The sequence below is a fragment of the Vipera ursinii genome (assembly GCF_947247035.1).
Source record: "Vipera ursinii genome assembly, chromosome: 2".
Lineage (NCBI taxonomy): Eukaryota > Metazoa > Chordata > Lepidosauria > Squamata > Viperidae > Vipera > Vipera ursinii.
The window spans coordinates 179,441,935-179,469,590 of record NC_139513.1 but is presented as its reverse complement, the minus strand read 5'-3'; the positions used below and the strand labels follow the sequence as shown (position 1 = coordinate 179,469,590).

Genomic DNA, 27,656 nt, shown 5'->3' with positions numbered 1-27,656 from the left:
GTGCTGGGGCGACCAGCAGATGCAATTAAGGAAGATAGACAAAATTTTCCGTGTTAATTCGTGGATTGCAAGACAAAGGAAATTACCTAGAAATGTGGTGGTTTATTTTACAAAGAGAGCAATTAGAAACAAGGTCATTCAAGCCTCTTACAATACTAAATTTGCAATTGCTGAGCAAGAAGTCTTGGTTTTAAAAGAGATCCCTCCAAAAATCCTAAGGAGAAGGAAGGAATTTGCCTTTTTGGCACAAGAATTAAGGCGATGTGATATTAAGTTCAGATGGGAGATACCAGTGGGTATGGTGGTGATGCATGAAGGTATGAGACATCGTCTTACTACAGTGTTGCAGGCACGTGATTTTTACAGTAATGTTTTAAAAGCAACCCCCATACCACTTTTGGAATCTACAAAGAAGAATGGTGAGGGAGAGCCTCAATTACGCAGTGAGAACTTACAAGATGCTGAAGGAACAACGCAGATAGATGAGAAAGCTACAGGAGTGGATCAAATTTCAGTATCATCGGAAGAGGCCAGAGACCAGAGGATGACGCGTGCTGCTTCGAGACGAATGAGACGAGAGCAAGAACAAGACCAGCAGAAAGTCATGGGACCTCAAAAACTTACCTATAGTGAAGCTGTGGGAGGGGCGCGACCTAAGAAAGTACAGGTGATTCTGGGAGAAGCGCTCCAAAAGCTTTGGGTCGCGAAGGATGGCGATAAAGTTTCTAACTTGGAATGTTAATGGTTTAAATTCACCGCAGAAGAGAAAGAAAGTTTTTCAATATTTAAAACAATTTAAGAATGATGTTATTTGTTTACAAGAAACACATATTAGAGTTACGGATCAAAAGTACTTATTAAATTCAAGACTGGGTACGCAATTTATTGCCTCTGCAATAGACAAGAAAAATGGAGTGGTTGTTTATGTTAAGAATACTTTAACAGCGGAGCTAATTGAAGCAGATAAACAAGGAAGATATGTTATAATTGAACTGTTAATAGAAGGCAAGAAAACACTTCTGGTTGGATTATATGCTCCTAATCAACAACAAGCAGACTTTTATAGATTACTACACAGCAAGATTATTCAGTGGGATTATAAATCTTAGCTACTGCTAAGCTTGTAAGCCGCCCTGAGTCTTCGGAGAAGGGCGGGATATAAATGTAATAAGAAATAAAAATAAAAAATAAATAAATCTTTTATTTTTATGGGAGGCTGGAACGGTGTTTTGGATGTACAAATGGACAAGAGAGGTTCTTTTAAAAGTGTTCCAAGTCATGCTAAATTGCCTAAACCCTTTTTTGAAATGAAGGATGATTTGGAACTGTGAGATATTTGGAGAGAAAGAAATCTGCAAGAAAAGGACTATACTTTTTTCTGATAGACATAAATCTTTTTCTAGGATTGACTTTATACTAATTACCAATGATTTCTTTTCCAGGATTAAGAAGATCAAGATTTGTCCAAGAACTATGTCTGATCATAGTCCAGTCTGGCTAGAGATAGACAAGGATAATAGAGATAGGCGCTCCTGGCATCTAAATGAGAACCTGTTTAGATATCAGGGAAATGTGGAAGAATGTAAAAAACAGATGAAGAATTTTTTTGAAATCAATATGCATAAGGGTACTTCTATTGAAATGGTCTGGGATGCCAGTAAAGCTTATATGAGAGGTGTGTTAATATATTTGAATAACAAATATAGACGTAATCTGGAATTTAGGAGGAAGGAATTAGAGAATGAAATCAGGGAAAAAGAAAAGGCTTTAATTTTGAATCTATCGGATGTGAAGATTAAAGAGGTAATTAATTTATTAAGGGGACAGTTTGACAAGTTGATGGCTGATCAAGTGGCAACTAACCTACGGTATGCTAGACATAATACTTTTTGCAATGCTAATAAACCAGGTAGATGGTTAGCTTATTTGTTAAGGAAGAAGCAAAGGGCTTCTAATATAGATAGAATAGAGTCTTATTAAGAAAACTTTTGTTGATTTTTACTCTAAGTTATATGCTAGAGATAAGATTAGCGAGGCAGATATTGATGTATATTTGATGAATGCTAATATTCCTGCTCTTACACAAGAACAAAAGGAAGAGATGAATCAATTGATAACTGAGGAAGAAATTTTTTCAGCAATTAAACAATTGAAAGTGGGCAAGGCGCCAGGGACGGATGGGCTGACTGCTGTGTATTATAAAAATTTACAGTTAGAGATGGTAAAACCATTAAGGGAATTGTTTCAGACAATTGAAATGGGAGGAGGGGTGCCTCCGTCTTGGAAAACTGCTTTTATTTCTTTGATTCCGAAGGAAGATCAGGATGTCACCCAAGCAAAACATTATAGACCAATATCACTTTTGAATACAGACTACAAGATATTTGCTAAGGTTTTAGCTAACAGATTAATGAGGGTACTGCAACAATAATTCATAATTATGAACTGGGTTCATAAGTGGTAGACAAATGAAGAACAACGTGAGGCATATAGTTGTCTTGCTGGAATTTCTGGAAAGAATCAGATCCCTGCAGCGTTGATCTTTTTGGATGCTGAAAAAGCCTTTGATCAATTGGATTGGCAATTTTTGCTGAAAGTATTAGATAAAATGAATTTTGGGGATAAATTCTTACAACCAATTAGGGCACTATATCAAAAGCAAACAGCCCGTATAATAGTAAGTAATAGTCTGACTGAAGTATGTAACATTGAAAAGGGCACAAGGCAGGGGTGCCCGTTGTCACCTTTACTATTTGTTTTAACATTGGAGATATTACTGATTAAAATACGGGATTCGGAAAAAATTAGGGGAATTCAAATAAGAGATCAGGATTATAGACTGAGGGCGTTTGCAGACGATCTGGTTGTTACGGTGACCCAGCCAGAAAATTCAGTTGTAGAATTGATGGAGATAATAATGCAATATGGGAAAGTTTCTGGATTTAAGGTTAACATACAAAAAACTAAAATGTTGTCTAAGAATATGACAGTATCACAAAAGGCTGCTTTAGAAGGGCTAACGGGATTTGAAATTGTCAAAAGGGTTAAGTATTTGGGGGTATATTTGTCACCCTCAAATGTAAAGTTATATATAAATAATTATGAAAAGCTATGGGGAAAAGTTCAAAAAGAATTGGACAGCTGGAAAAAACTACAATTGTCTTTATTGGGTAGAATTGCAGCAGTGAAAATGAATGTTTTGCCAAAATTTCTATTTTTATTTCAAATGATACCTATTCTTAAAAAGGATTCAAACTTGGAGGAATGGCAAAAGGGTATTAATAAATTTGTTTGGGCAGGGAAAAGGCCACGAGTTAAATTTAAGATTATGCAGGACACGCGTGAGAGAGGTGGTCTTAAAATGCCTAATCTTAAACTATACTATGAAGCTGCTGCTTTGTCAGCGATAAGTGATTGGATTAATTTAACACAAGTGAGATTATTAAATCTTGAAGGTCATGATTTGCTATTTGGTTGGCATGCATACCTATTGTATGATAAGAAGGTGGATAATGCATTCAAGGTTCATATTTTAAGACATGCTCTGTTGCGAGTTTGGAAAAAGTATAGACATAAGCTAAATTATAAGATACCTTTATGGGCAATACCGAAACATGCAATAGAAAACATAAGTGTTGGATTTAAACATGATGTGACTACATATAAGGAAATTTTAAGTTTGGAAAGGAATGTATGGTATTTGAAGCCGTATAATATCTTACGAGAAGGAAAGATTGTTCAAACTTGGTTTCAGTACGGGCAATTAGAGGCCAGGTGGAAAGAAGATCAGAAAATTGGTTTTTCAATGACTGATGAAAATTTGGTAAAGCAAATTAGAGATCAAGGTCTAGCACATATCAAACGGATATATCTTGCACTGATAGAAATTGATTCAGAGACAGAACTTGTTAAAGACTGTATGATAAAGTGGGCTCAGAATTTTCAAGATGTTATTACAATGGATACTTGGGAAAAGATTTGGGTGAGAAATGTAAAATTTACGCAAGCTCAAAATTTAAGAGAGAACTTTTATAAAATGTTTTATAGGTGGCATTTAGATCCTAAAAAACTAGCAAGTATGTATCCGAACTGTTAGCCTAAATGTTGGAGGTGTGGTGGTGAAGATGCAACGTATTTTCATATATGGTGGACCTGTAAAAAGGTTAAAGCATTTTGGATTAAAATTTGGTGGAATATGCAGAAGATATTTAAGAAAAGGATAAAATTTTGTCCGCAATTGTTTTTACTGGGCATTACTACTGACACTACTGTTGTGGACACTAAGTTGATGTTGAATTTAATTACGGCAGCAAGACTTTTAGTAGGGCAATATTGGAAGAAGGAAGAACTGCCGACTATAGAAGAATGGACTTTAAAAGTTTCCAACCTGGCGGAAATAGCAAAGATTTCAGCGTACTTGAAAGACCATTCACAACAGAGATATATTGTGGAGTGGAAAAAATGGATTGATTACATCCAGAATAAATATGGGACTACAAAGTTTCACCCAGCATTTGAATAAGTATTGATGTGATATTTATATTGCTTGTAGTTATTTTATAAGAGTTAAAGTGCGACAGATTTAATAGTTATTGTTGTTTGCATATGGTAGATTATGATTGTTTTTACTGTTATACCTTGTATTTAGCTCTGGGAAGTCGGGGAGGGGGGAGGGGGAGGGAGGTGTTGGGGAGGGTTGGGAAGAGGGGAGGGGGTTGGGAGGAGTTTTGTTTTGTTTTGTTGAAAATAAAATGTACTGTAAAACTTTTCAATAAAAAAAAATTAATGGTAGTTTAACAGAAGCTTGCAAAATTGAAAAGGGTACAAGACAGGGATGTCCGTTGTCACCATTGCTGTTTAACACTGGAAATATTACTAAGATACGTGATTCAAATAAAATAAAGGGAATTAAAATAAAACATCAAGATTATAGATTAAGAGCGTTTGCGGATGACTTGGTTATTACATTAAGTCAACCGACTCAATCGGTTACAGATTTAATGGAGATAATTTTGCAATATGGACAAGTTTCTGGATTTAAGATAAATACGCAAAAAACTAAAATATTGTTTAAAAATATGACCATAGAACAAAAGGAATCCCTAGAAAAACTAATGGGATTTGAAATAGTTAAAAAGATTAAATATTTGGGGGTATATATTACAGCTTCAAATGTGAAATTATATAAAAATAATTATGAATTGTTATGGCTAAAAACACAAAAAGAGTTAGACTGTCTTTATTGGGAAGAATTGCAGCAGTGAAAATGAACGTTTTACCAAAAAAATTTTTTTGTTTCAAATGATACCTATACTTAAAAAAGATTCAAATTTGGAGGAATGGCAGAAAGGTATTAATAAATTTATTTGGGCAGGGAAAAGACCGAGAGTAAAACTTAAGATAATGCAAGATATACATGAAAGAGGTGGTCTTAAAATGCCCAATTTTAAATTATATTATGATGCTGCGGCTTTATTGTCAATTAGTAATTGGTTCAATTTAACAGAAGGAAGAATATTGAATATCGAGGGATGTGATTTATTACATGGTTGGCATGCATATTTATTGTATGATAAAAAGGTGGATAATGTTTTTAAGACACATATATTAAGGTATGCCCTGTTGCGAGTCTGGAAAAAATATCAATATAAGTTAAATTATAAAATACCAATTTGGGCAATACCTAAACATGTGATAGAAAATATAAGTTTGAGATTCAAACATGATGTGATCACATATAAAGAAATTCTTAGATTGGAAAGGAATGTTCTGCAACTAAAGCCATTCAATATTTTAAAAGAAGGGAAAATAGTACAAACTTGGTTTCAGTATGGCCAGATACAAGCTAGATGGAAAGAAGATCAGAAAATTGGTATTTCAACAACTGATGAAAATTTGGAAAAACAAATTAGAGATCAAAGTCAAGCGCATGTAAGGATATATAATGCACTGATAGAAATAGATTCAGAAATGGAACTTGTTAAGGACTGTATGATAAAATGGGCCCAGAATATTCAGGAGCCAATAACGATGGATACTTGGGAAAAAATCTGGGTCAGAAATGTAAAATTTACACAGGCACAAAACTTAAGAGAGAACTTTTATAAAATGTTTTATAGATGGCATTTAGATCCTAAAAAATTAGAATGTATGTATCCAAATTACCAACCTAAATGTTGGAGGTGTGGTTGTGACGATGCAACGTACTATCATATATGGTGGACTTGCAAAAAAGTTAAAGCTTTTTGGATTAAAATTTGGTGGAATATGCAGAAGATATTTAAGAAAAAGATAAGGTTTTCTCCGCAGTTATTTCTGTTGGGTATTATTACAGATTGTACTGTTATAGAAATTAAATTGATGTTGAATTTAATAACGGCAGCAAGACTTTTGGTATCGCAATATTGGAAGAAGGAGGATCTGCCTACTATAGAAGAGTGGACTCTAAAAGTTTCAAACCTAGGAGAAATGGCAAAAATTTCAGCTTATTTGAAAGATCACTCGCAACAAAGATACATTTCGGAATGGAGAAGATGGATTGATTACATTCAGAATAAATATGGGACTAAAAAGTTTCATTTAGCATATGAATGAATGAGTATGAGAATTCAACAAGATGTATTATTATTTAGCTATGTTTAATGGGAGTTAAAGTGCGTTAGGATTTTAAGTGTATTTATAGATAGCATATTTTAGTTCAAGTTTGTTAGAGGCAATACCCTGTATTCAGCTCTGGGAAGTCGGGGGGGAGGAGGGGGAGGGAAGGGTGGGCTCTATGGGGAGGTGGGGGGAAGTTGAGGGGAGAGGGGGAGGGAAGGGGGGGCTTTAAAATGTATTGTAGAACTTTTCAATAAAAAAAGAGGAAATCTTTCATGTTGTAATGAGATTTATATTAAAGATTTATGTACACTATTGAACTATTGGTTAACCCTGTAATCACGTTGCTTTTTAAATATCCAATTGTAAAATGAGAAAATCAATAAAATATTATTTTAAAAAAGTTCCTTTTGAGACAATGCCTTTTTCAAGAGTTCTGCTTTCTTTAGAGACCTAGTTGAGGCAGGTCCTTACACAAATATTTATTTTACTGTATATCTCTGCATTTGGTTTTTGTTGCCTATCTATTGGACCTTACTTTTCTCACCACAGAATTTCATTTTTCTGGATAGATCCCAGTGTTCAAGTTTGAATTTTGAGTCTCTCATCTAAACTGTTAGCTATTCCTCCCAGCTTCGTATCACCTGCAAATTTGATGAGTCTCCCTTCTATCCCCTTATATAATTTATGAAGATGATCTAAGACAGGTACTGCACTGCATGCTTCCCTCCATGTAGATGTAGTTCCATTGAGGACTACTCGCTAAGTGCAGTTGGTCAGCCAGTAGCAAATCCATCTGGTGGTGGTATTGTCTATCCCACATTGTTCTATCTTACGAAGGAATAGGCTGAGGTCAATTTTGTCAAATGCCTTACTGAAGTCTAACTAAACTATGTCCACAGCATATCCCTTAAACATTAATTTAGTCATTTTGTCAAAGAAGGCAATAAGGTTTGGTCACAATCTGGCATAATCTGTTTTTGATAATTTCATGCCAAATTCTATTAATTGTCTTGTTCGTTTGTAAGTGCTCACAAATGTGCTGCTTGACTATTTTTCTAGGATCTTCCCAGGCATTGATGTCACACTGATTTATCTGTAATTTCCCACAGCCACTCCCACCACTTTTTTTGTAGATCGCAACTTCTTACCTTTGAAATCATTGCTTTCAAAATCCACATGTCCTTGAGAAACAAAAGAGTAACCCACTTCAAGTGGAAGCTCATCCCCATCATCCCACTGTGTTGGTTTTAAAGCCCAACACCGGGAAATGATTTTATTGTACAAGCCATGTCCACCCAGCTGCTTTGCTGTTTGTTTCCCTGTTTTAGCTTTGGCAGAAAATCATGCCACCCTCAATCCTGCTTCTTTCCATCCATACTGCATAGCCAGGCATCCAAAGGGCTGTGATTCGTGGCTCCCTGAGCTGAGTATGAAAAACTTTCTCCAACTGACATGCATAATGCTTTGGTAACTCCATGCATTGCATTTTTAAAATGTATTTCTTCCCACAGTACCCTCAAATGATAAACTTTTTAAAAATCTAAGAGTTGATCAATTGATTCTTTGATCTAATTACCACAAGGTAGAATCAAATATTTTTTTTTTTGTATCTTTTGAATATTAGGTACTGGATTTGTGCAACAACGCACCCAGTAGATGTGCTATGGAACAGCTACAATTTCAAAGAGAAACTTAACTGAGAGGTGTGCTTTTTCTTTTGATATCTGAAATTGGTATCTGGTACCTGTCTGAGTAACCAAATGTTTAGTATTTTTAAAACAGAGGTATGCATCCTATTTATGATGGAGTAGCATTCCCATCAATTATCAGATGTCTGATATTTGATATCTGGAAGTCCTTCATATCTAGGAATTTTTATCATGAGAAATGATAATTTTGCTCTTCTCCAGATGAATCAGGTTTGGCCACTGTCACTCATTGGTTTCCGGCTTCTATGTTACCTCATTACAATGCTTATTACGTGAAGTGCTTTCTGGAATAATTAAATGCTGCACAGAAACAATAACCAATATACTATGGCATTGCCCTTAGCTTTTTCCAGGGTTGCAAATTATTCTTGCATTCACCATTAATGTCTGGAAAAGTTATTTTATTCCATAGATCAGGCATGTCAAACTGCCAGCCCACAGGCCGGGTGCATCATGCTGAAACCATGCCCACACAACATCACGTGATGTCGCAAGTTTGACATGCCTGCCATAGATAGCAGCATTGCATGAGTTTGACCTACTGAAAGCTTTCTCTTCCACCTCCACCTCCCCATGCTGATCTGGAGCTGATCTTCCACAAAGAGCTTGATGCTGGAAAGCACAACCGTCACAACCATTGCATCGTGCAGTAGAGAGAATGGAGCAGGCCTTAAGGGAGGGAGCAGAGCCACAGCTTTCAGAAAAAAAAATGGCAAAGAAAGAGGCAAAACAGATTAGCATGCTTTATGGTGTATCCTAGGTTTTTAGGATTACAGACACCATCATTCCAAACTGCTAACCCTTGGACATGTGATTTAATTACTATAATTATTTGAAGGGCACAAGGATGGAGATGAACAGGATGTATTAGGTGCTATGTTGCAATAAAGGAATGGAATGGAATAGAAACAGAAATAGAATCTGGAAGGGACTTTGGAGATCTTCTAGTCCAGCCCCCTACTCAAGCAGGAGAACCTACACCATATCAGACAAGTGACTGTCCAGTCTCTTCTAAAAAACCTCCATGATTTCTGAAGGCAAGCTTTTCCACTGGTTAATTGTCCTCACTGTTAGGAACTTTCTCCTTCATGCCAGGTTGCTTCTCTCTGTTTCCAACCATTGTCTCTTGTCCTGCCCTCTGGTGCTTTGGAGAATAATTTGAGCCTCTCTTCTTTGTGGCAGCCTCTCAAATCCTGGAATACAGCTATCAAGTCTCCCCAATTGTTTTTTTTTTTCTTTAGACTAGCCAAACCCAAGTCCTGCAGCCGTTCTTCATGTTTTAGTCTCCAGGCCTTGGATCATCTTAGTTGCTCTTCTCTGAACTTTTTCCAAGGTCTCAACATCTTTTTTGTAGTATGGTGACCAAAATTGGTTGCAGTATTCCAGGTGTGGTCTCACTAGGGCAGGCATGTCAAACTGCCGGCTCGCGGACTGGATGCATCATGCCGAAACAGTGCCCACCCCATTGCCGGCAATGGGGAAAAAGTTGCAATACGTCATGTGACGTCATCTGACGTTCCAAGTTTGACATGCCTGCACTAGGGTTTTATAAAGTGGTACTAATACTTCATGTGATATTGATTCTATGCCTCTGTTTATAAAACTCAGGATTGTATTAGCTTTTTTGGCTGTTGCAACACATTGCTTGCTCATAGTCAGTGATCGTCCACTGGGATTCCAAGGTCCCTCTCACAGTTACTGTTTTTGATCCAGGTCTCATCTAATATGTACTTATATCTTTGATTTTTCCTGCCTAAATGTAAAATGTTGCTTTTCTCCACATTAAAACTCATTTTGTTGGATTGGGCACATTGTTCTAGTTTGTCAAGATCTTTTTGAATCCTGAACTTGTCTTCTGGGATATTGGCTATTCCTGCCAGTTTAATGTCTATTCCCTCACCTAAGTCATTGATGAAGATATTGAAGAGTACTGGGTCTATGACGGAGCCTTGTGGTACTACTTACTTCTCTCCATGTGGATGTAGTACCATTGAGGACTAATCATTGAGTACAGTTTGCCAGCCAGCTACAAATCCATCAGTGGTGATGTTGTCTATTTCACCTTTTTCTAGCTTACCAAGCAGTAAATTGTAGTCTACTTTGTCAAATGCCTTATTGAAATCTAAATATACTATGGCCACAGCATTTCACTGGTCTATTAATTTGGACACTATCAAAGAATGAAATAAGATTGGTTTGGCATGATCTGTTTTTAACAAACCTGTGCTGGCTACCACTTATAACTTTGTTTGCTTCTAGTTGTTCACAGATCTGTTTTTTGATTATCTTTTCTAGGATCTTCCTAGGTATTCATGTTAGGTTGATTGGTCTGTAATTTCCTGGGTCTGTTTTTCCCCCCTCTCTTGAAGATGGGAACCACATCAGCCCTTTTCCAATCATCAGGTACTTCCCCAGTCCTCCAGGATATGGTGCAATGGTTTTGAAATAACTTCTGCCAGCTCCGGACTTCCAGTTCACTGTGCGGCTGCCATGGACACCTGGAAGACAAGCTCCGTCTTCCTTATCCAGTTTCGCATCATTGGGGAGGGTCCCCCAATGGGAAAAGGGTCGAAGGTCACCCGCAGGAGAGCGGTAGCTCTCTCATTAGAGCTGGCGCAACCCTCCAAACTGGCCAACGAAAGCCCGGCCATAGTAATATGGCTCGTCACTAGGCTGCAGACATCTTTTGGATGACAAAGTTGTCGGCTAGGTTAAGAATCTGTTTGAACTCCTGCTCACTGCAGAGTTTGTCTCCCAGCTGTTATCTGGGTAGTTGAAGTCTCCCATTACTACTGTGGTATGCTTCTTACATACATTTGTTAACTGGTTGGCAAAGAGTCCATCTATTTGTTCTGATTGGTTGGGTGGCCTGCAGTATACCCCTATGGCAATGGACTAAACGTTTCATTGGCAAGAACCATATTGCATTAAGTATCAATGCAATATAAAGAGGTAAGCCAACAAGCTGATTTTGGAAACATGCAAACTCATGTTTAAAAGCAAAGTGGTCTCTATATGTCACAAAAAAAGATGCATGATGGACAGTTAAACATGCACTTTTTACTAAGCAGGGAATGGTGAAAGGCAGTACTATTGGGTTCTCCACTTGTGAAAGTCTACTGAGCAAAAGGAAGAGAAAGAGAGGAAGAGCAGGAGGAAGTAGATGAGCAGCTATCCATTAGTGAAAAACACAGTGACCATACCTCTTCCTCCTTCTGTGGCTCCGATTCACTTTGCCCCATGATGGCTACGACTTTTCTTCCTAGCCTAGTCCATGAAGGACCCTGCAGGCAAGAGAAAAATGCATATAGCTCCTGGGTTATATGTACATATTCTGGTGATCAAGTTTAGGCACTCTCTGAGAATTGGACAAGATTGAATGGAAGGGAAAAAATGTTCATCTACACAATAAAAATACAGGCTCTGAATTTGCTGCAGTTGTTAAATACAGACTATCTCTAAGGATTTTTAATGCTTTAATATAGTGCGAAAAGAGCTTCTTTCCTTGATTAGTTTCCATCCATTGCTTCATCTTGCCTTTGGGTACTTTAGAAAATAGATTGACCCCCCTCTTCTTTGTGGCAGCCCCTTAGGTATTGGAACACTACTATCATATTACCCCTAGTCCTTCTTTGCACAACTCTATTATCCATAATGCGTCTTTTTAAAAAGGAAATTCTAAGCTCAAAACAAGTTTACTGTCAGAACCCACCCTAATCCACATCTTAGGAAAGAAGAACTCTTGGAGACAGGATTGTCCAAACAGGAACTTTTACTAAAACATGGTTGACAGTGGATAATCTAGACAGGATCTGGAAACTGTCTTGCAGGTCAATACTTTTAAAGTGTACCCAATTAAAACCCCTCCCCTCAGTCCATTTGGTCAGTACCGGATCAGTTGAGTTTCAGGTGTCAAACTCCTCATGGGAAAGGAGAGCCCCAGTACATTTGCAACATTATTACTTCCTCCCCTTCACATTCCAGTTGGAGATACAAACCAGAATTCCCCCCCTCTCCCTCTTTCTTTGTTCTACTTAGTTCAAAGGATTTCTTCCCTGGTCTTTTGTGATGGCCTCCAGGCAGGCTGAATAAACAAACCTTGCATCTAAGGGGTAGAGATGGCTCTTAACAACCCTGCCTTCTCTTTCCCTCCTTGGAAATGGCAGAATTCAGTAAGGAGGTGAGATTTAGATTTGCACAGATAGGAGTTAGAAATGAAATATAAATGGATTCTGTGGCCACTACTGTGGCTTCGACAGAGTCCCTAACTGCAAAAATAAAACCATCCTTCCTGCAAGTTGCACAATATCAGGAACTTAAGCTACTGTTGCCCAACGCTGAAACAATTGCTTTACTCTCTTAGTTTGTACATCTCTCCTATTCTTAAGAAACCTCCTCCTTAGGCTATAAGGCACAGAAAAGATAAACAGAAGCTGTTTATTATCCCAGAGAGTAGCTGCCCTGGCCTCAAGAAGGAGAAAACAAACAGAAATTTCTGAAGCAGTCTGATAGCATCTTTTCAGACTAATATTTTTTATTAAAAGGCATAACAGCTTTTGTGAGCTATGGCTCACTTCATCAGATGCAATGCAGCAGAGTGACAAGGTTGTGAAGGGGGGTCAAAAAGGGGAAGACAGAAAAGAGTGTAGCTATGCAAATCCAGGTTGCATATGAGACAGTATTAGTAATCATTAAAATTAACAGATTAAAAAACACTTAGACTTCAATAAGTTAACTCCCAAAAATATAAAAAGTATCCTATAACAAAATCAAATGGCTGATTTGTAAACTCTTTTTAAATCCTCTCATTGTTCCTTCACAGAATCCACAACATCATTGAGAATAGATGTCTCATTTCTAAATTTTTGGGCAAGCAAATAAAAAGTTTCCAAGTTATTATTATTTATTAATTTATACACCATACATCTTTCAATTAAATTAGATTAAAGGGGATGTTACATGTAATACCCTGCATCTTATGTAATGCAACTGAGAATTTTTCTTTCCATTAAATATTCTTCTGGTAATTTGGAGTACTAAAGTTGGATACTAGTCTCTTTCACTTTCTGGGCTGCAGGCATTCTTTCACAATTCTTATGTCTGTAATTTTAACATTTCTGTTTCCTCTTTCAAACAGTGATAAAATACCCAATTATAATGCTATTGGGAAAGAGAATAAACAGATCTTATCTCCCTAGAGATTTATTTTCAAAACTGCTGGATCATTAAACAATTCTACTAAGCATACCAATATGATCTAATTTTATCATATCCCTTTTCACAATCTTTCAGATATATAACTTAACATATTGGATAAAAAAGTGGAGTAGAACAGTACAATGATAAGTTTCATTGAACTTTCTCTAATTCTTATAAAGATTTCATAAAGATTTCTAATTTTTATCCCTAGTATTTTTCCCAAATTCTTATTCATATGTTGTAATGTCTGAGTCTTCCTTCCAGAAAATGTTAACAATACACTGCATTTTTTAAATATAGCAGAGTGCATCATGCTTTTTGGCTGCAGCCCCAAACCCAAGGAACCTCCACTTCCCTGAGATCCAACATAGTCCTAGGAGAGCACTCAGACCTGGCTCTTTCCCCAAGTGCTGGAGTCAGGTGAGAGGAGAATGTGGGTTACATCTGAGAAAGCAGTCATGGCACTAATACAGTTATTCTGTATTTTAGTTTTATTGATTTTTGTTTTTTGATTGTATTTACTGCTTAAAGAGACCCAAAGTTACTTTTAAGATTGGTGGCTATACGGCTTCCGGATGGCAAGGCGACGCCGGAGGCAGCCATTTCTTGGCTGTCAGCCTCGCGGCTCCGTAGAGTCGCCGAAAACAGCGCCGATCAGCTGTTCGGCGGCTTGGAAGCCCCCACCTCAGGAGAAGAGGAGGGGGTGAGCGTCCAGGTAGGGGTAGAGCTCTCCAGGGCCGCCAGAACTTAGAGTTTTGGTGGTGGAAGGATTGAGCCCCCCCGAAGCCTGGGCATGCTCCGGACTGCGAGGCGTCTCTGTTCCGGGTTTTTTGGAGCAGAATAGGGCGTTCGCAACCATCCCTGCTAGCAAGGAAGAGCTTATGAGAACGAGGACGCAGGCAGAGCGATGCAGGAGATTTTTGTGAAGATGATGTTTTGATCTTTAACTCAATGGACTTTGCTGAATCTGCATGTGAAAGTGCGTAGTTAACAATAGAGGGTGATAATGGCGGCTATATCTTCTAAAGTTCCTGCCCTGAGGCAGCAGTCTTCGGTGAAAACTTCATTGTCCTCTGCATCTGAATCTGTATCAGCTTTTACAGTAAAAGATTTGCAGAGTTTGCTCCAAGAAACTATGGAAAAGCAAATGCAACAATTTGTTGAGATAATGGAGAAAAAGTTGGAGGAGAAGTTTACAGAGAAATTAGCAGAAATGAGAGTAGACATCACATCTGCAACGTTAAATATGGCTAAAAGCATTGAGATTTTGGATGAAAAAGTGGAAGATCTTGTTCAAAATGATACTAGAATGGAAGCCAAAATGACAGAAACTGAAAATATGATAGCGAAAATGGATTATGATTTGATTTCGACACAGTATTCTCAGATGGAGCTTGCTTTGAGAATCAAAGGCCTAAAAGAAAATCCTAAGGAAAATTTGACGAAAATGGTTTCTGAGGTTTTGGAAGGGGTGTTGGAGCGACCAGCAGATGAAATAATGGAAGATATAGATAAAATCTTCCGTGTTAATTCGTGGATTGCAAGACAAAGGAAATTACCCAGAGATGTGGTGGTTTATTTCACAAAGAGAAAGATTAGAAATGAAGTTATCCAGGCCTCCTATAATATTGATTTTGTAATGGATGAGCAAAAAGTTTTGATTTTAAGAGATTCCTGCAAGAATTTTAAGAAAAAGGAAGGAATTTGCTTTTTTGACACAAGAATTGAGACGACGTGATATTAAGTTTAGATGGCAAATACCAGAGGGTATGGTGGTGACTTATGAAGGTACGAGGCATTGTCTTACCACGGTGATTCAGGCACGTGACTTTTACAGTAATGTTTTAAAAGCAGTCCCCATATCGTCTTTGGAGTCTACAAAGAAAAAAGGTGACAGAGAGCCTCAACGTTCCAGAGAGAATCCACAAGATGTTGAAGGGTTAACGCAGACAGATGTGAAAGCTACAGGAGTGGGTCAAATTTCATCACCATGGGAGAAGGCCAGAAATTGGAAGAGGTGTGCTGCTTCTGGAAGAATGAAGCAAACCTGAGGATTTAGTTGCATAATTGCAAGAGATAATAATGTAATAAGGATGCTAGAAGGATTAAGTATGTGGGGATTCATTTTTCACCCTTATAAAATAATTATATAATATTTTGTGTTGCTTTAGTTTTAAGATGATTATGAAAATTTAATTGGGAAGATTTGTAGTAGTGTTTATTGATATTCTGTAGGTTATGCTTTGTTATTTGGATGGAAGGTTTTAAGCCTGGAAGGTAGTGTATGGTATTTTAAGTTGTATAATACATTAGGAGAAGGAAAGGTTGTATAAATTTGGTTTTAGTATGTTAAAGCTTAGTTGGATAGAAGAATAGTTTTATAAAACTGATATAAATTGTTTTATGTGTGATTGAAATTAATTTGTAATACTTTTATGGGCAATATTGGAGTAGGTAATAGAATATAAGAATATAAGAATGATGTGATTATATAAAAAAATTTAAGTTTGGAAGTAATCTATGGTATTTTAATTTGTATAATATATTAGGATAATATGAACTTAAAGCTTAGTTGGGAAGAAGAACAGCGTTAGACAATTGATATAAATTGTTTTATTTGTGATTGTTTTTATTGGGTAGATTGAAAAGTATTATATTGTTTTTGAATAATTATTGATATGATATATATATATATGTTTGGAGTTTATCTATATGAGTTAAAGTTTGATAGTTTATATAGTTCAGGATTGTTTGCGTAAGCTAGATTATGATTGTTTGTATTTTTATACCCTGTATTCTGCTCTGGGAAGTGAGGGGGGGAGGGGAAAGGGAGGGTGGGGTTGGGGACGGTGGGAGGGAAGGGGGCTGGGGGGGGGTTTCTTTTTCTTTTCTTTTCTTTTGTTTTTGTTGTTTGTTAAAGATAAAATGTATTCTAAAACTTTTTAATAAAAAAAAGATTGGTGGCTATACAAATGTTTTAAATAAATAAATGCTTTCTATAATCTTTTAGAGTACAGAAAACTTTAAGACTTGCACAGCTGAACATTATTCTGCAGAGAACCCTCTTCTATGGATGTATAATTGGTAGAATGCAAAGTTTGAGGTCTTTAGTCTTTTGAAAATCATAACAAGCTAATATTGAAATGGCTAGGATTTCAACTTTCATTGGCTTTATAGAATGTAGGGGTAGAATGTGAGGATTGGAAGGAATGTTACAGGTCTTCCAAGCCTTTCTTTTGGCCACTGAAGGAATCCATTGCTAGAGCATCTATTTAAACTATTTTAGTGAAAGAGAGTGTTAGGCTTGTCAGCCATCACTATCCATCTGATAGTGATGTTGTCTATTCCACCTTTTTCTAGCTTACCAAGGAGTAGGCTGTGGTCTTCTTTATCAAATGCCTTACTGAAATCTAAGTATACTACATACGAAGCATTTTGCTGGTCTACTAGTTTAGTCACTTTATCACTTTATTTTGCTCCCTGCTTCTTAGGAAACTGCCTCTTTACTGTAGTCCATCACAGATGTCAGTAGTTATTATTTAGCATATGGCATATCATACATGGCCCCTTCATAGATTACTGCCTTCTCGTGGCGAAGGGGCTTGCATAATTCAATGAAGCTATGAGCTATGCCGTGCAGGGCCACCCAAGACGGAAAGGTCATAGCAGAGAGTTCTGACAAAATGTGATCCACTGGAGAAGGAAATGGCAAACCACTCCAGTAACTTTGCCATGAAAACCCTATGGACAGTACCAAAAGGCAAAACGATATGACGCTGGAAGATGAGCCCCTTAGGTCGGAAGGCGTCCAATATGCTACTGGGGAAGAGCAGAGGGCTAGTACTAGTAGCGCCAGAAAGAATGAAGCGACTGGGCCAAAACTGAAAGGACGCTCAGCTGTGGATATGTCTGGTGGTGAAAGGAAAGTCCGATGCTATAAAGATTTTTTTCTCCATAGGAACCTGGAATGTAAGATCCATGAATCAAGGAAAGCTGGACGTGGTCAAACAAGAGATGACAAGACTAAACATCGACATCTTAGGTATCAGCGAACTAAAATGGACAGGAATGGGTGAATTTAATTCAGATGACCATCTGGTATACTACTGTGGGCAAGAATCCCTCAGAAGAAATGGAGTAGCCTTCATAGTCAATAAAAAAGTAGGAAAAACAATACTGGGATACAATCCTCAAAATGACAGAATGATCTTAGTTCGAATCCAAGGCAAACCATTCAATATCACAGTAGTCCAAGTCTATGCCCCAACCACCGGTGCTGAAGAGGATGAAATTGACCGGTTCTATGAAGCCCTACAGCACCTTATAGAACTAACACCCAAAAATGATGTCCTTATCATCATGGGGGATTGGAATGCTAAAGTAGGAAGCCAAAAGATAACTGGAATAACAGGCAGGTTTGACCTTGGAGTACAAAATGAAGCAGGGCACAGGTGGATAGAATTTTGTCAAGAGAATACGCTGGTCATAGCAAACACTCTTTTCCAACAACCCAAGAGACGGCTTTACACATGGACATCACCAGACGGTCAACACAGAAATCAGATTGACTATATGCTCTGCAGCCAAAGATGGAGAAGCTCTATACAGTCAGTAAAAACAAGACCAGGAGCTGACTGTGGCTCAGACCATGAGCTTCTTGTTGCAAAGTTTAGGCTTAAATTAAAGAAAGTAGGGAAAAGCGCTAGGCCAGTCAGGTATGAATTAAATCATATCCCTATTCAATATACAGTAGAGGTGACAAATAGATTTAAGGAATTAGATCTGATAGACAGAGTGCCTGAAGAACTATGGACAGAGGTTCGCAACATTCTACAACAGGTAGCAACCAAAACCATCCTAAAGAAAAAGAAATGCAAGAAAACAAAATGGCTGCCTGAGGAAGCTTTGCAAATAGCTGAGGAAAAGAGGGAAGCGAAAGGCAAGGGAGAAAAAGAAAGATATGCCCAATTAAATGCAGAATTCCAAAGAATAGCTAGAAGAGATAAGAATGCCTTCTTAAATGAACAATGCAAAGAAATAGAAGAAAACAATAGAATAGGGAGGACCAGAGATCTTTTCAAGAAAATTGGAGAGATGAAAGGAACGTTTAATGCAAAAATGGGCATGATAAAGGACCAAAATGGCAGGGACCTAACAGAGGCAGAAGAGATTAAGAAGAGGTGGCAAAATTACACAGAACTATACAAGAATGAGCTTAACGTCCCTGATAATCACAATGAGGTGGTCACTGACCTCGAGCCAGACATCCTAGAATGTGAAGTGGGCCTTAGAAAAGCTGAGCAACAACAAAGCTAGTGGAGGTGACAGTATTCCAGCTGAGCTATTCAAAATCTTAAAAAGACGATGCAGTAAAAGTGCTACACTTAATTTGCCAGCAAATTTGGAAAACTCAACAGTGGCCACGGGATTGGAAAAGATCAGTTTACATTCCAATTCCAAAGAAAGGCAGTGCCAAAGAATGTTCAAACTATCGCACCATTGCACTCATTTCTCATGCTAGCAAAGTTATGCTTAAAATTCTACAAGCTAGACTCCAGCAGTATGTGGATCGAGAACTACCAGAAGTACAGGCAGGATTTCGAAGAGGCAGAAGAACAAGAGATCAAATTGCTAACATACGCTGGATCATGGAGAAAGCTATAGTTCCAGAAAAACATCTACTTCTGCTTCATTGACTATGCAAAAGCCTTTGATTGTGTGGATCATAACAAACTATGGCAAGTCCTTAAAGAGATGGGCATACCAGACCATCTTATTTGTCTCTTGAGAAACCTATATGCAGGCCAAGAAGCAACAGTGAGAACTGGACACGGAACCAGTGGCGTAGCGTGGGTTGTCAGCACCCGGGGCAAGGCAAGTAATTTGCGCCCCCTAACCCGTGGATTTTAGCACTCGAGTCTCTTCCACTAGCTCAGGAATTCTGGGAGTTGAAGTCCATAAGTCATAAAAGAGCCAAGGTTGCCTACCCTTGAGTTAGGTTCAAGGCAAAAAAGGGTCTCTGGAGAAGAGGGAAAATGCTAGTTTAAAACTGAAACAAGGCAACTTTAAGGTGCCTCAGCTGTGATTTAGGATGAGACAAAGAGAGGACATGGCGTTGAAAATGGTTAATGGGGCATGTTTGTTCCACTCTTAGTGGATGTCAAGATAAACCCCACGAGAGAATGACCTTACAACAGATGTGAATAGGCTTGGACTACGTTTGTAGATTGAGTGCATACATCACATGGAGCGATGATGGGCTTCATCAAGATTTATGATCCCACAATTGGCTAGTTTTCTCCATCTTGTCCTAAACCCTGGATACCAACCACGGTTTATGGCTTAGCATGTGGTGTGGGATGACCCAACATGTTAGGCAACAAACAATGACTTCCAACTTACAATGCCTCAGCTTCCCAAGGTTATTCCAAAGCCGGAAAAGCCAACCAACCCACCCTGCAGCTTTGCCTGCTTAGGCTGAACCCCAGGAGTTCATACTTGCTGTGGCGCCTGACCTATTTTCTGCCCAGACGCTGCTTATCCAAGCCAAGCCGCCTCCTTCTCTTTGGCACCTCGCCCCAAAGATTCGCCGGACTGGCTGGAAACTCTCGCTGCTGGCGACGTGTGTTGGGGGGGGTCCCGATCACCTCCTGTAGGGGGAACCGAGTGGCCACAGAGAGTCAATACGGCAGGAGGAGGAGGAGGAGGAGCAGCAGCAAGCAGCCGCAGGTGCGGCGGCTGCAGTTGTTACCTTTACCTCCGGGAAAGGAGGAGACGGGGGCGGGAGCTGGGTCGGGGGGGCCGGGCTTGCAGGTTGAGAGCCAAGCGGAGGAGAGCCGCGGTGGGAGAAAGAGAGGGAGGCGAGACGCCGCCAAGCCTCCCCACCCCCACCCGAGAAAGGAGGCGATCCGCAGCCGCGAGAGGACGGGATCCCGCTCTGGCTGGGCGCAGCGAATGCGGTTGCTTTCTACGCTCCGCCCACTCGCTCACTCCTCCGACCCTCGGCGGAGCAGAATCGTCCCCCTCCGGCGAGCTTAATGGGCGCCCCCCCAGATGTTGCGCCCGGTGCGGCCGGCCCCCCCTGCACCCCCCATGCTACGCCACTGCACGGAACCACTGATTGGTTCAAAATTGGGAAAGGAGTCCGACAAGGCTGTATACTGTTGCCTTGCCTATTTAACTTATATGCAGAGCACATCATGAGAAAGGCAGGGCTAGATGAATCAAAAGTTGGAATTAAGATTGCCGGAAGAAACATCAACAACCTAAGATATGCAGATGATACCACTCTAATGGCAGAAAGTGAAGAGGAACTAAAGAGCCTCTTGTTGCGAGTGAAGAAGGAGAGTGCAAAACTTGGGTTGAAACTAAACATTAAGAAAACCAAGATCATGGCGTCCGGTCCTCTCAATTCCTGGCAAATAGATGGGGAAGAAATGGAGGTAGTGGCAGATTTTATTTTCCTGGGCTCCAAGATCACTGCAGATGGGGACTGTAGCCAAGAAATTAAAAGACGCTTGCTCCTTGGGAGGAAAGCCATGGCAAATCTAGACAGCACACTAAAAAGCAGAGACATCACCCTGTCAACAAAAGTGCGTATAGTCAAGGCTATGGTCTTCCCAGTTGCAATGTATGGCAGTGAAAGCTGGACCATAAGAAAGGCTGAGCGCCAAAGAATTGAGGCCTTTGAACTACGGTGCTGGAGAAGACTCCTGCGAGTCCCTCGGATTGCAAGGCGATCAAACCGGTCAGTCCTAGAGGAGATCAACCCTGACTGCTCTTTAGAAGGCCAGATCCTGAAGCTAAAACTCAAATACTTTGGCTACCTAATGAGAAGGAAGGATTCACTGGAGAAGAGCCTAATGCTGGGAAAGATTGAGGGCAATAGAAGAAGGGGACGACAGAGAATGAGGTGGCTGGATGGAGTCACTGAAGCAGTAGGTGTGAGCTTAAATGGACTCCAGAAGATGGTAGAGGACAGGAAGGCCTGGAGGAACATTGTCCATAGGGTCGCGATGGGTCGGACACGACTTCGCAACTAACAACAACAACAACAATATCATACACGGACCAGCAATATATATTAACATTTTAACTACTCAATTACTAGAACAGTGCTAGGCTGCATTAACAGAGGGATAGAATCAAGATCAAGTGAAGTACTAATACCACTTTACAATGCTTTGGTAAGGCCACACCTGGAATACTGCATACAGTTTTGGTCACCACGATGTAAAAAAGATGTCGAGACTCTAGAAAGGGTACAGAGAAGAGCAACAAAGATGATTAGGGGGCTGGAGGCTAAAACATATAGGGAACGGTTGCTGGAATTGGGTATGTGTAGTTTAATGAAGAGAAGGGTGAGGGGTGACATGATAGCAGTGTTCCAATATCTCAGGGGCTACCACAAAGAAGTCAAGCTATTCTCCAAAGCACCTGAAAGCAGGACAAGAAGCAACGGATGGAAACTAGTCAAGGAGAGAAGCAACCTAGAACTAAGGAGAAACTTCCTGACAGAACAATTAACCAGTGGAACAACCTGCCTCCAGAGGTGGTGAATGCTCCAACACTGGAGGTTTTTTTAAGAAGAGACTGGACAGCCATTTGTCTGAAATGGTATAAGGTTTCCTGCCTGAGCAGGGGATTGGACTAGATGACCTCCAAGGTCCCTTCCAACTTTATTATTATTATTATTGTTACCCAATAAATACGTTAAAAAGATCTATGTTCAAATATCAATGTCTATGCCATCTAACCATTGAAGTGCAGCATCATTTATTTTTTTAAAAAATCAGATACTGGACCATTATATGCCCTCAACTTACAGCCAGTCATGATATGATCTACAGTTTGACATGGGACCCCACAATTACACTGAGGAGAGGATACAATGCCCCATTTATACAGAGAGTCCCTTAAGGTGCAAATCCTATTCAGGATTGCCATTGCTGACATGGTAGTTCAAAGCCTGGCACCTTTTTGTGAGGTCATTTATATGTCATCCTATGTTTGGCTGTTCAGTAACCCATTTGTCTTTCCACTGAGAATTGATCTTAAAGTTGCTGGGTAGATGTTGTGTAAGTGCCATTGGGAGCTTCCTGGATTTGTGTCTTCTTGCTGATAAAAGTGGAAGGTCAGCATGCACTGGTAGCAGTTCATGATTTTTCTGTGTTCTTTCACTAGTACATCTTGCCTTCATAAAGCTGAGGATGCTACCATGTTTGCCCAAAAGTAAGATCTACCCCGAAAATAAGCCCTAGCTTGATTTTTGGGGTGGGCCTAATATAAGAGCTCCCCCCAAAATAAGCCCTAGTTTTAGGGCGAGGAACATACCTAAAAATCAAGCTAGGGTAAGGTGGAGCTGCCCCACGTGCCCCACACCCCATTACCATTGCAGCCAGGCCTCCCATGAATCGACACCTGCCTTACCAGCTCACTTATTCTGCAGTACACCCCGGCCTGCATTTCGTTGTCAGAAGCCTTCTGTAAAGGCCTCTGATGGCGAAATGCAGGCCAGGGAGGGGCGCCATGTGCATCAATCTGGAGCTTCATTCTCAGCTGCAGAGGCATTTCCTTCAGCCACAGAAGAAGTGGGCTGACTGGGTGTGGCTGTTGGTGCCGCCGCTGCAAGGTGAGACCATGGAAAAGACACTGCCGCCCCCCCCCCCCAAAAAAAATAAGACCTGGTGCTTCTTTTGGAAGAAAAAAAAATACCAGGTCTTATTTTTTTGAGAAACACAGTATATGAAGCAAGTTGGAGTGGTGTCATTGAGTGTGGTGTCTAATTTAGTAGTATGGTAGCCGTTAAGCCATATAGGGATCACACTATTCTGCTGCAGAGTAGTCCAACCTAGTGTTGATGACCTGAGGGTGAAGCTCCCCATTTAGTTCCACATAATTTCTGAAGTATGTTGTTCCTAGTATTATTTTTTGCCACCGTATTCTCTAGCTGTTTCCCAAGATTTTAAAATCTTTGGGTAAGAGGCTGTAAGCCACTTCCATGCTTTTTTCTTGCACAGCTATGTCCAAATCATCTGTGTGTCCAAATTTGTGTTCCCTTGATGCTGGCATATCTGATATATAAATTGAATAGTGTAGGTGCCATTACAGAGCCTTGGGGGAGGCTGTTATTCACTCTTCTTATCTTACTTATGTTGTTCCCCATTATCTGAAAGGACCTATCACTCAGTATGTTATTAATTAGTTTTTTGCAGGGGATAATATCGCACAGTTTGTACAACAACCCATCAAAGCTGTTTGAATACATTCAGGATCACTCGACAAGCTTTATTATGAATGATTCTGAAGTTGCTAAAAGGCTGCAGAATACAGAACAGGTTATAAAACCTACCAGTATTACAATTTTTCCTGTCCATAGAGCTAAATCAAAAACTAGTTAGTAATGGAAAGCCTGTTTTGGAAAGCAACAGAGCTAAAATGCCAGTTGTAGAAATAAGAGGAAGCTCTGGGACTGCAATAAGCAACTTTATCAGTCTTGGATGAAAGCCATCCTATGTAATGGATACAGTCAAGTGTATGGGGAAAACACCAGCTGTGCTCTCCCCTATTCTTGTTTAATCTGTATTCCATGGGAAGAGCACTGTCCTCCTAAAGAAGAATGTTCACTGAAGAAATAAAACCACTCAAACTTCTATAATTTAATTTTCTGGTATCTTTTAATAATATTAGTTGATATAATTTATCACCTTCAAGTTCCATACATAGTTCCTCTTTCAAAAGTCATGGTGTGGTTTGGTATTATAAGGTTGGAGGAGAACAGAATGTTGTTAAATCTAGCCTGTGTACTTCACACAGGATTTAAAATGCAATACATAACCAAAAAATGGCCATTCACCTGTGTATTTTAGGAAATCTATTCTATGTTTAAATAGCTCACATAGTTAAGAGGCTTCTCTCTATATATTTAGCCAAAATGTATTTCCTACAATTTCTGCTCATTGGCACTAGGTAATAGAGGGCAAAGCATTTCAAATTAGTTCTATTCTACATTTGAAACAGCTATTTTTAACCTTCCAGAAGTGTTTTAAGTACAAATCACTTTTGAAGCAGTCGAAGCAAAGTGTATCAGGACAAAAACAACTATTTCTAGAAAAATGATATGACAAAACTAGTAGTATTTCAGTTCCAGAGTCATCTGGACTGAGGGTTTTTGGGTTAAGGTTTTAATTTTTAATTATTTTGGGGCTATTTAATTTTATTTTATTTTAACCTGTATATATATTGTATTGTTTTAATTTGCCCTGTAAACCGCCCTGAGTCCCTCGGGAAAAAGGCGGTATATAAATCGAAATAAATAAAATAGAGGGCAATGGATTAGATAGTGAAAACATTTTGAGAATCTCAGCTTTCATTTGAATATGTACTTGCCTTAAAGTGGCAGAGCAGGCTTCAAAGCATATGAGTAATGCTCAGCAAAATCACCAAACTCCAAGGATTCTTTCCTCTCCCTAGGACCAGTGGAAGGAGACTAAATTATGTAAAACAAGCAAGAAATTCATAACTAGTTTATACAATTATTTCAGATTATGTATGTAAAGACCAAATAATTATTTAACACTTTATAAAAGAAGAGAGCCAGTTTCGTATCGTGGGTAGGGCATCAGGCTAGAGAGTGAGTTCTAGTCCCACCTTAGGCACAAAGCCAGCTGGGTGAACTTGAGCCAGTCACTTCTCTCTGGAGGCAATGGCAAACCACATTTGAAATCTTGCCAAGAAAACTGCAGGGACCTATCTAGGCAGTCTCCAAGAATTGGACATAATTAAATGGAACAAACAACAACACAGAATTAAAAATCAGGTAATAAATGTAAAAAGAGCCTGAAGTTTATAATAGGCATACTTCCTGCTTGGAGCATATACATCTGATTGCTCAGTGGTGTTTTCTCTTCTTATTTACCATATTTGGCAGTTATCATTATACCCCTTGATCACTGAACACAGAATAAAGAACAGGACTCTGGTGGTCTTCTCAGTGTGAATTTTGTTTATAGATCTTGAAAATCTATTTCACAAATCCCTACATAGAAAAGGTAAAGTTTTCTCTACATCAAGTTCAGCTGCTAGTCGACAAACCCAAATAATCATCTTAGCATACAGAAATGATTCGTCACGGCATTTTTGACATCTCAGTCTAGCCTACAGTTACAGATCTCCTGATCTTCTGGTATTTTCCTAGAGATATAAATCAGGTCTAATCTCAACTTTTGAGCTCAGGCAAGATTGTTTATTCCCCAAATCTACCAAAACAAGGCTGATATGACAATTTTAACTCTATTCTTTAATTTATTTTAATTTATTTCAATTTTAAATTTTAATTTACTGTACAGAGACCTTTAAGTTTTGTTGTTGTTAGCCGCCCTGAGTCCCTCGGGAGATAGGGCGGGATATAAGTCCCATTAATAAAATAAATAAATAAATAAATAAATAAATAAATAAATAAATAAATAAATACATTCTCTCTACCATTCTCCATTAAAACCTATTAGGATATCAAAGAATCAAACCTGGTCTTTAACAAGAAAGTAAAAGCTAATTCATGTTAATGATACCTAGATTTGCAAAGAAATGACCATGATCTTAGCTGAGTGGAAAACATCTTGCTGGCAAAGATCCAGGCAGTTAAGCAATTCCAGTTGCTTAAAATATCTGTCCCTGTTTTAAATACTATTTTTTATTCTAAGTTCTGCATGGTCTCACTCTCTTAATCACTCTCTCTCTTCCCCCCCCCTTCCTATGAGACCAACTCAACTGCAGAAGGAGGCTGCCTTTGGTCAGCTTGAGACACCTGATAGGAGTCAGAAACCTGTCTTGTCCTGTACTGGGGTTTATTTACCATCATCCCCAAATCTCTGTTCCAACCTTGGTTTTGTTGCCTTAGCTTCACTTTCCTCCCCAATGGCCCAGATTAGTTCCCTTCAGGAGGGCTCAAACACTTATTAAAAGATATTCCCTTTAACAGAACTGACCTCCTTCTTCTGGCTGTTCCCATTCTGTAGATGCCTTTGATGTGCTTAGTGTCATCTTTCTTTTTTTAACTTTAAGTTCTAAATTATAAATTACAACACTTCGATATTGTATACAGCATCTAGCATATATTTACAAGAAGTATAGTAGATAAATAAAATACTAAGGAGCCTGTCTTAGCCCCACCCAGAATAGATAACAATCCAAATTTGTCCAAATCAAAAGGTAATTTATTAACACATCTCCTGTCCACCGGATCACAAATATATAGCAAAAAGGGATTAGATTTAGATTTTAGATTTTATTAGATTTATATAGAGCAATAATGAAAAAATATGACTACCGGGATGGTGGTGTGAGGTGGATAAATACAATGTTCTTGATACCTGAAATTTTATAGCTACTTTTCTGATTTAGTCCTGCTGGTTGATATAATATCTTGTCCTACACAGCTCAACTTTTGCCCCGAAAAGTCCTTATTCTCTAATTTCTGCTTCCTTAATTTTAATTTCTAATAATAGAAGCTGTCTCAAGCCATCCATCATGCCTTTCTGTTTTGTCCATATTTAAAAAGTCCAGGTTTTTCTAACTGATAAACGAAAGATACACTCTACGCATACTCAGAGACACTCTTATCCCTTATAACAAGTGCGCGATGTAGGTCTGACAATGTTAATGAAGTGTCCTATCTGCCTCCCTCCCTCCTATTCTCTTTCTTCCCGCTCACTCACCTATTGATAGCAATCGCAACTCCGACCAGCCAGACTGCCCTCTGAAACGCCATGCCTCCCTCTGCCCATCTCCAACCCCAGCGGCGCCTGGAAAATGACGCAGTTAAGCTGCGTCACCACCACCGGTGCCTGCAGCTTGCGAACCGGTTGCTGTGCAACTCGCTCACGGGCGATTTTTCCAACCCAGCAGCGGAACGAAGATGCGCAGATCGAGGATCGGGAGGGATACAAAGCTTAAGTCTCTGTAGCGGCTTCGCCTTTTTACCCTGCTGCACATCTCGCCTTTATAAAAGGGATGCTTCTGATAAACTCATGCCTCCCGGAAAAAGAAAGGAAGGAAATGGTGAAGATTTCAGCGACAATAACATAGCTGAAGTCTTTCGATCTCTTAGCGCTTCTATCCTAGGAAGGGCAAGCTGCTTAAGGGATCTTT

At 39.2% G+C, this 27,656-nt stretch overlaps 1 protein-coding gene across 1 annotated transcript in view; it reads right to left on the bottom strand.

Moving 5' to 3' along the window:
- Positions 1 to 27,305, bottom strand: part of PNPLA6 (patatin like domain 6, lysophospholipase) — a 167,457-nt gene extending 140,152 nt beyond the window's left edge. The window contains exons 1-3 of the mRNA XM_083354723.1: positions 27,224 to 27,305; positions 24,897 to 24,996; positions 11,513 to 11,593 (exon numbers count right to left, since the gene is read on the bottom strand). Of these exons, the coding sequence (XP_083210849.1) occupies positions 11,513 to 11,551 (39 nt within the window). The 5' untranslated portion in view covers positions 11,552 to 11,593; positions 24,897 to 24,996; positions 27,224 to 27,305. The remainder of the gene's footprint in view (positions 1 to 11,512; positions 11,594 to 24,896; positions 24,997 to 27,223) is intronic.
- Positions 27,306 to 27,656: the final 351 nt, after the last annotated feature.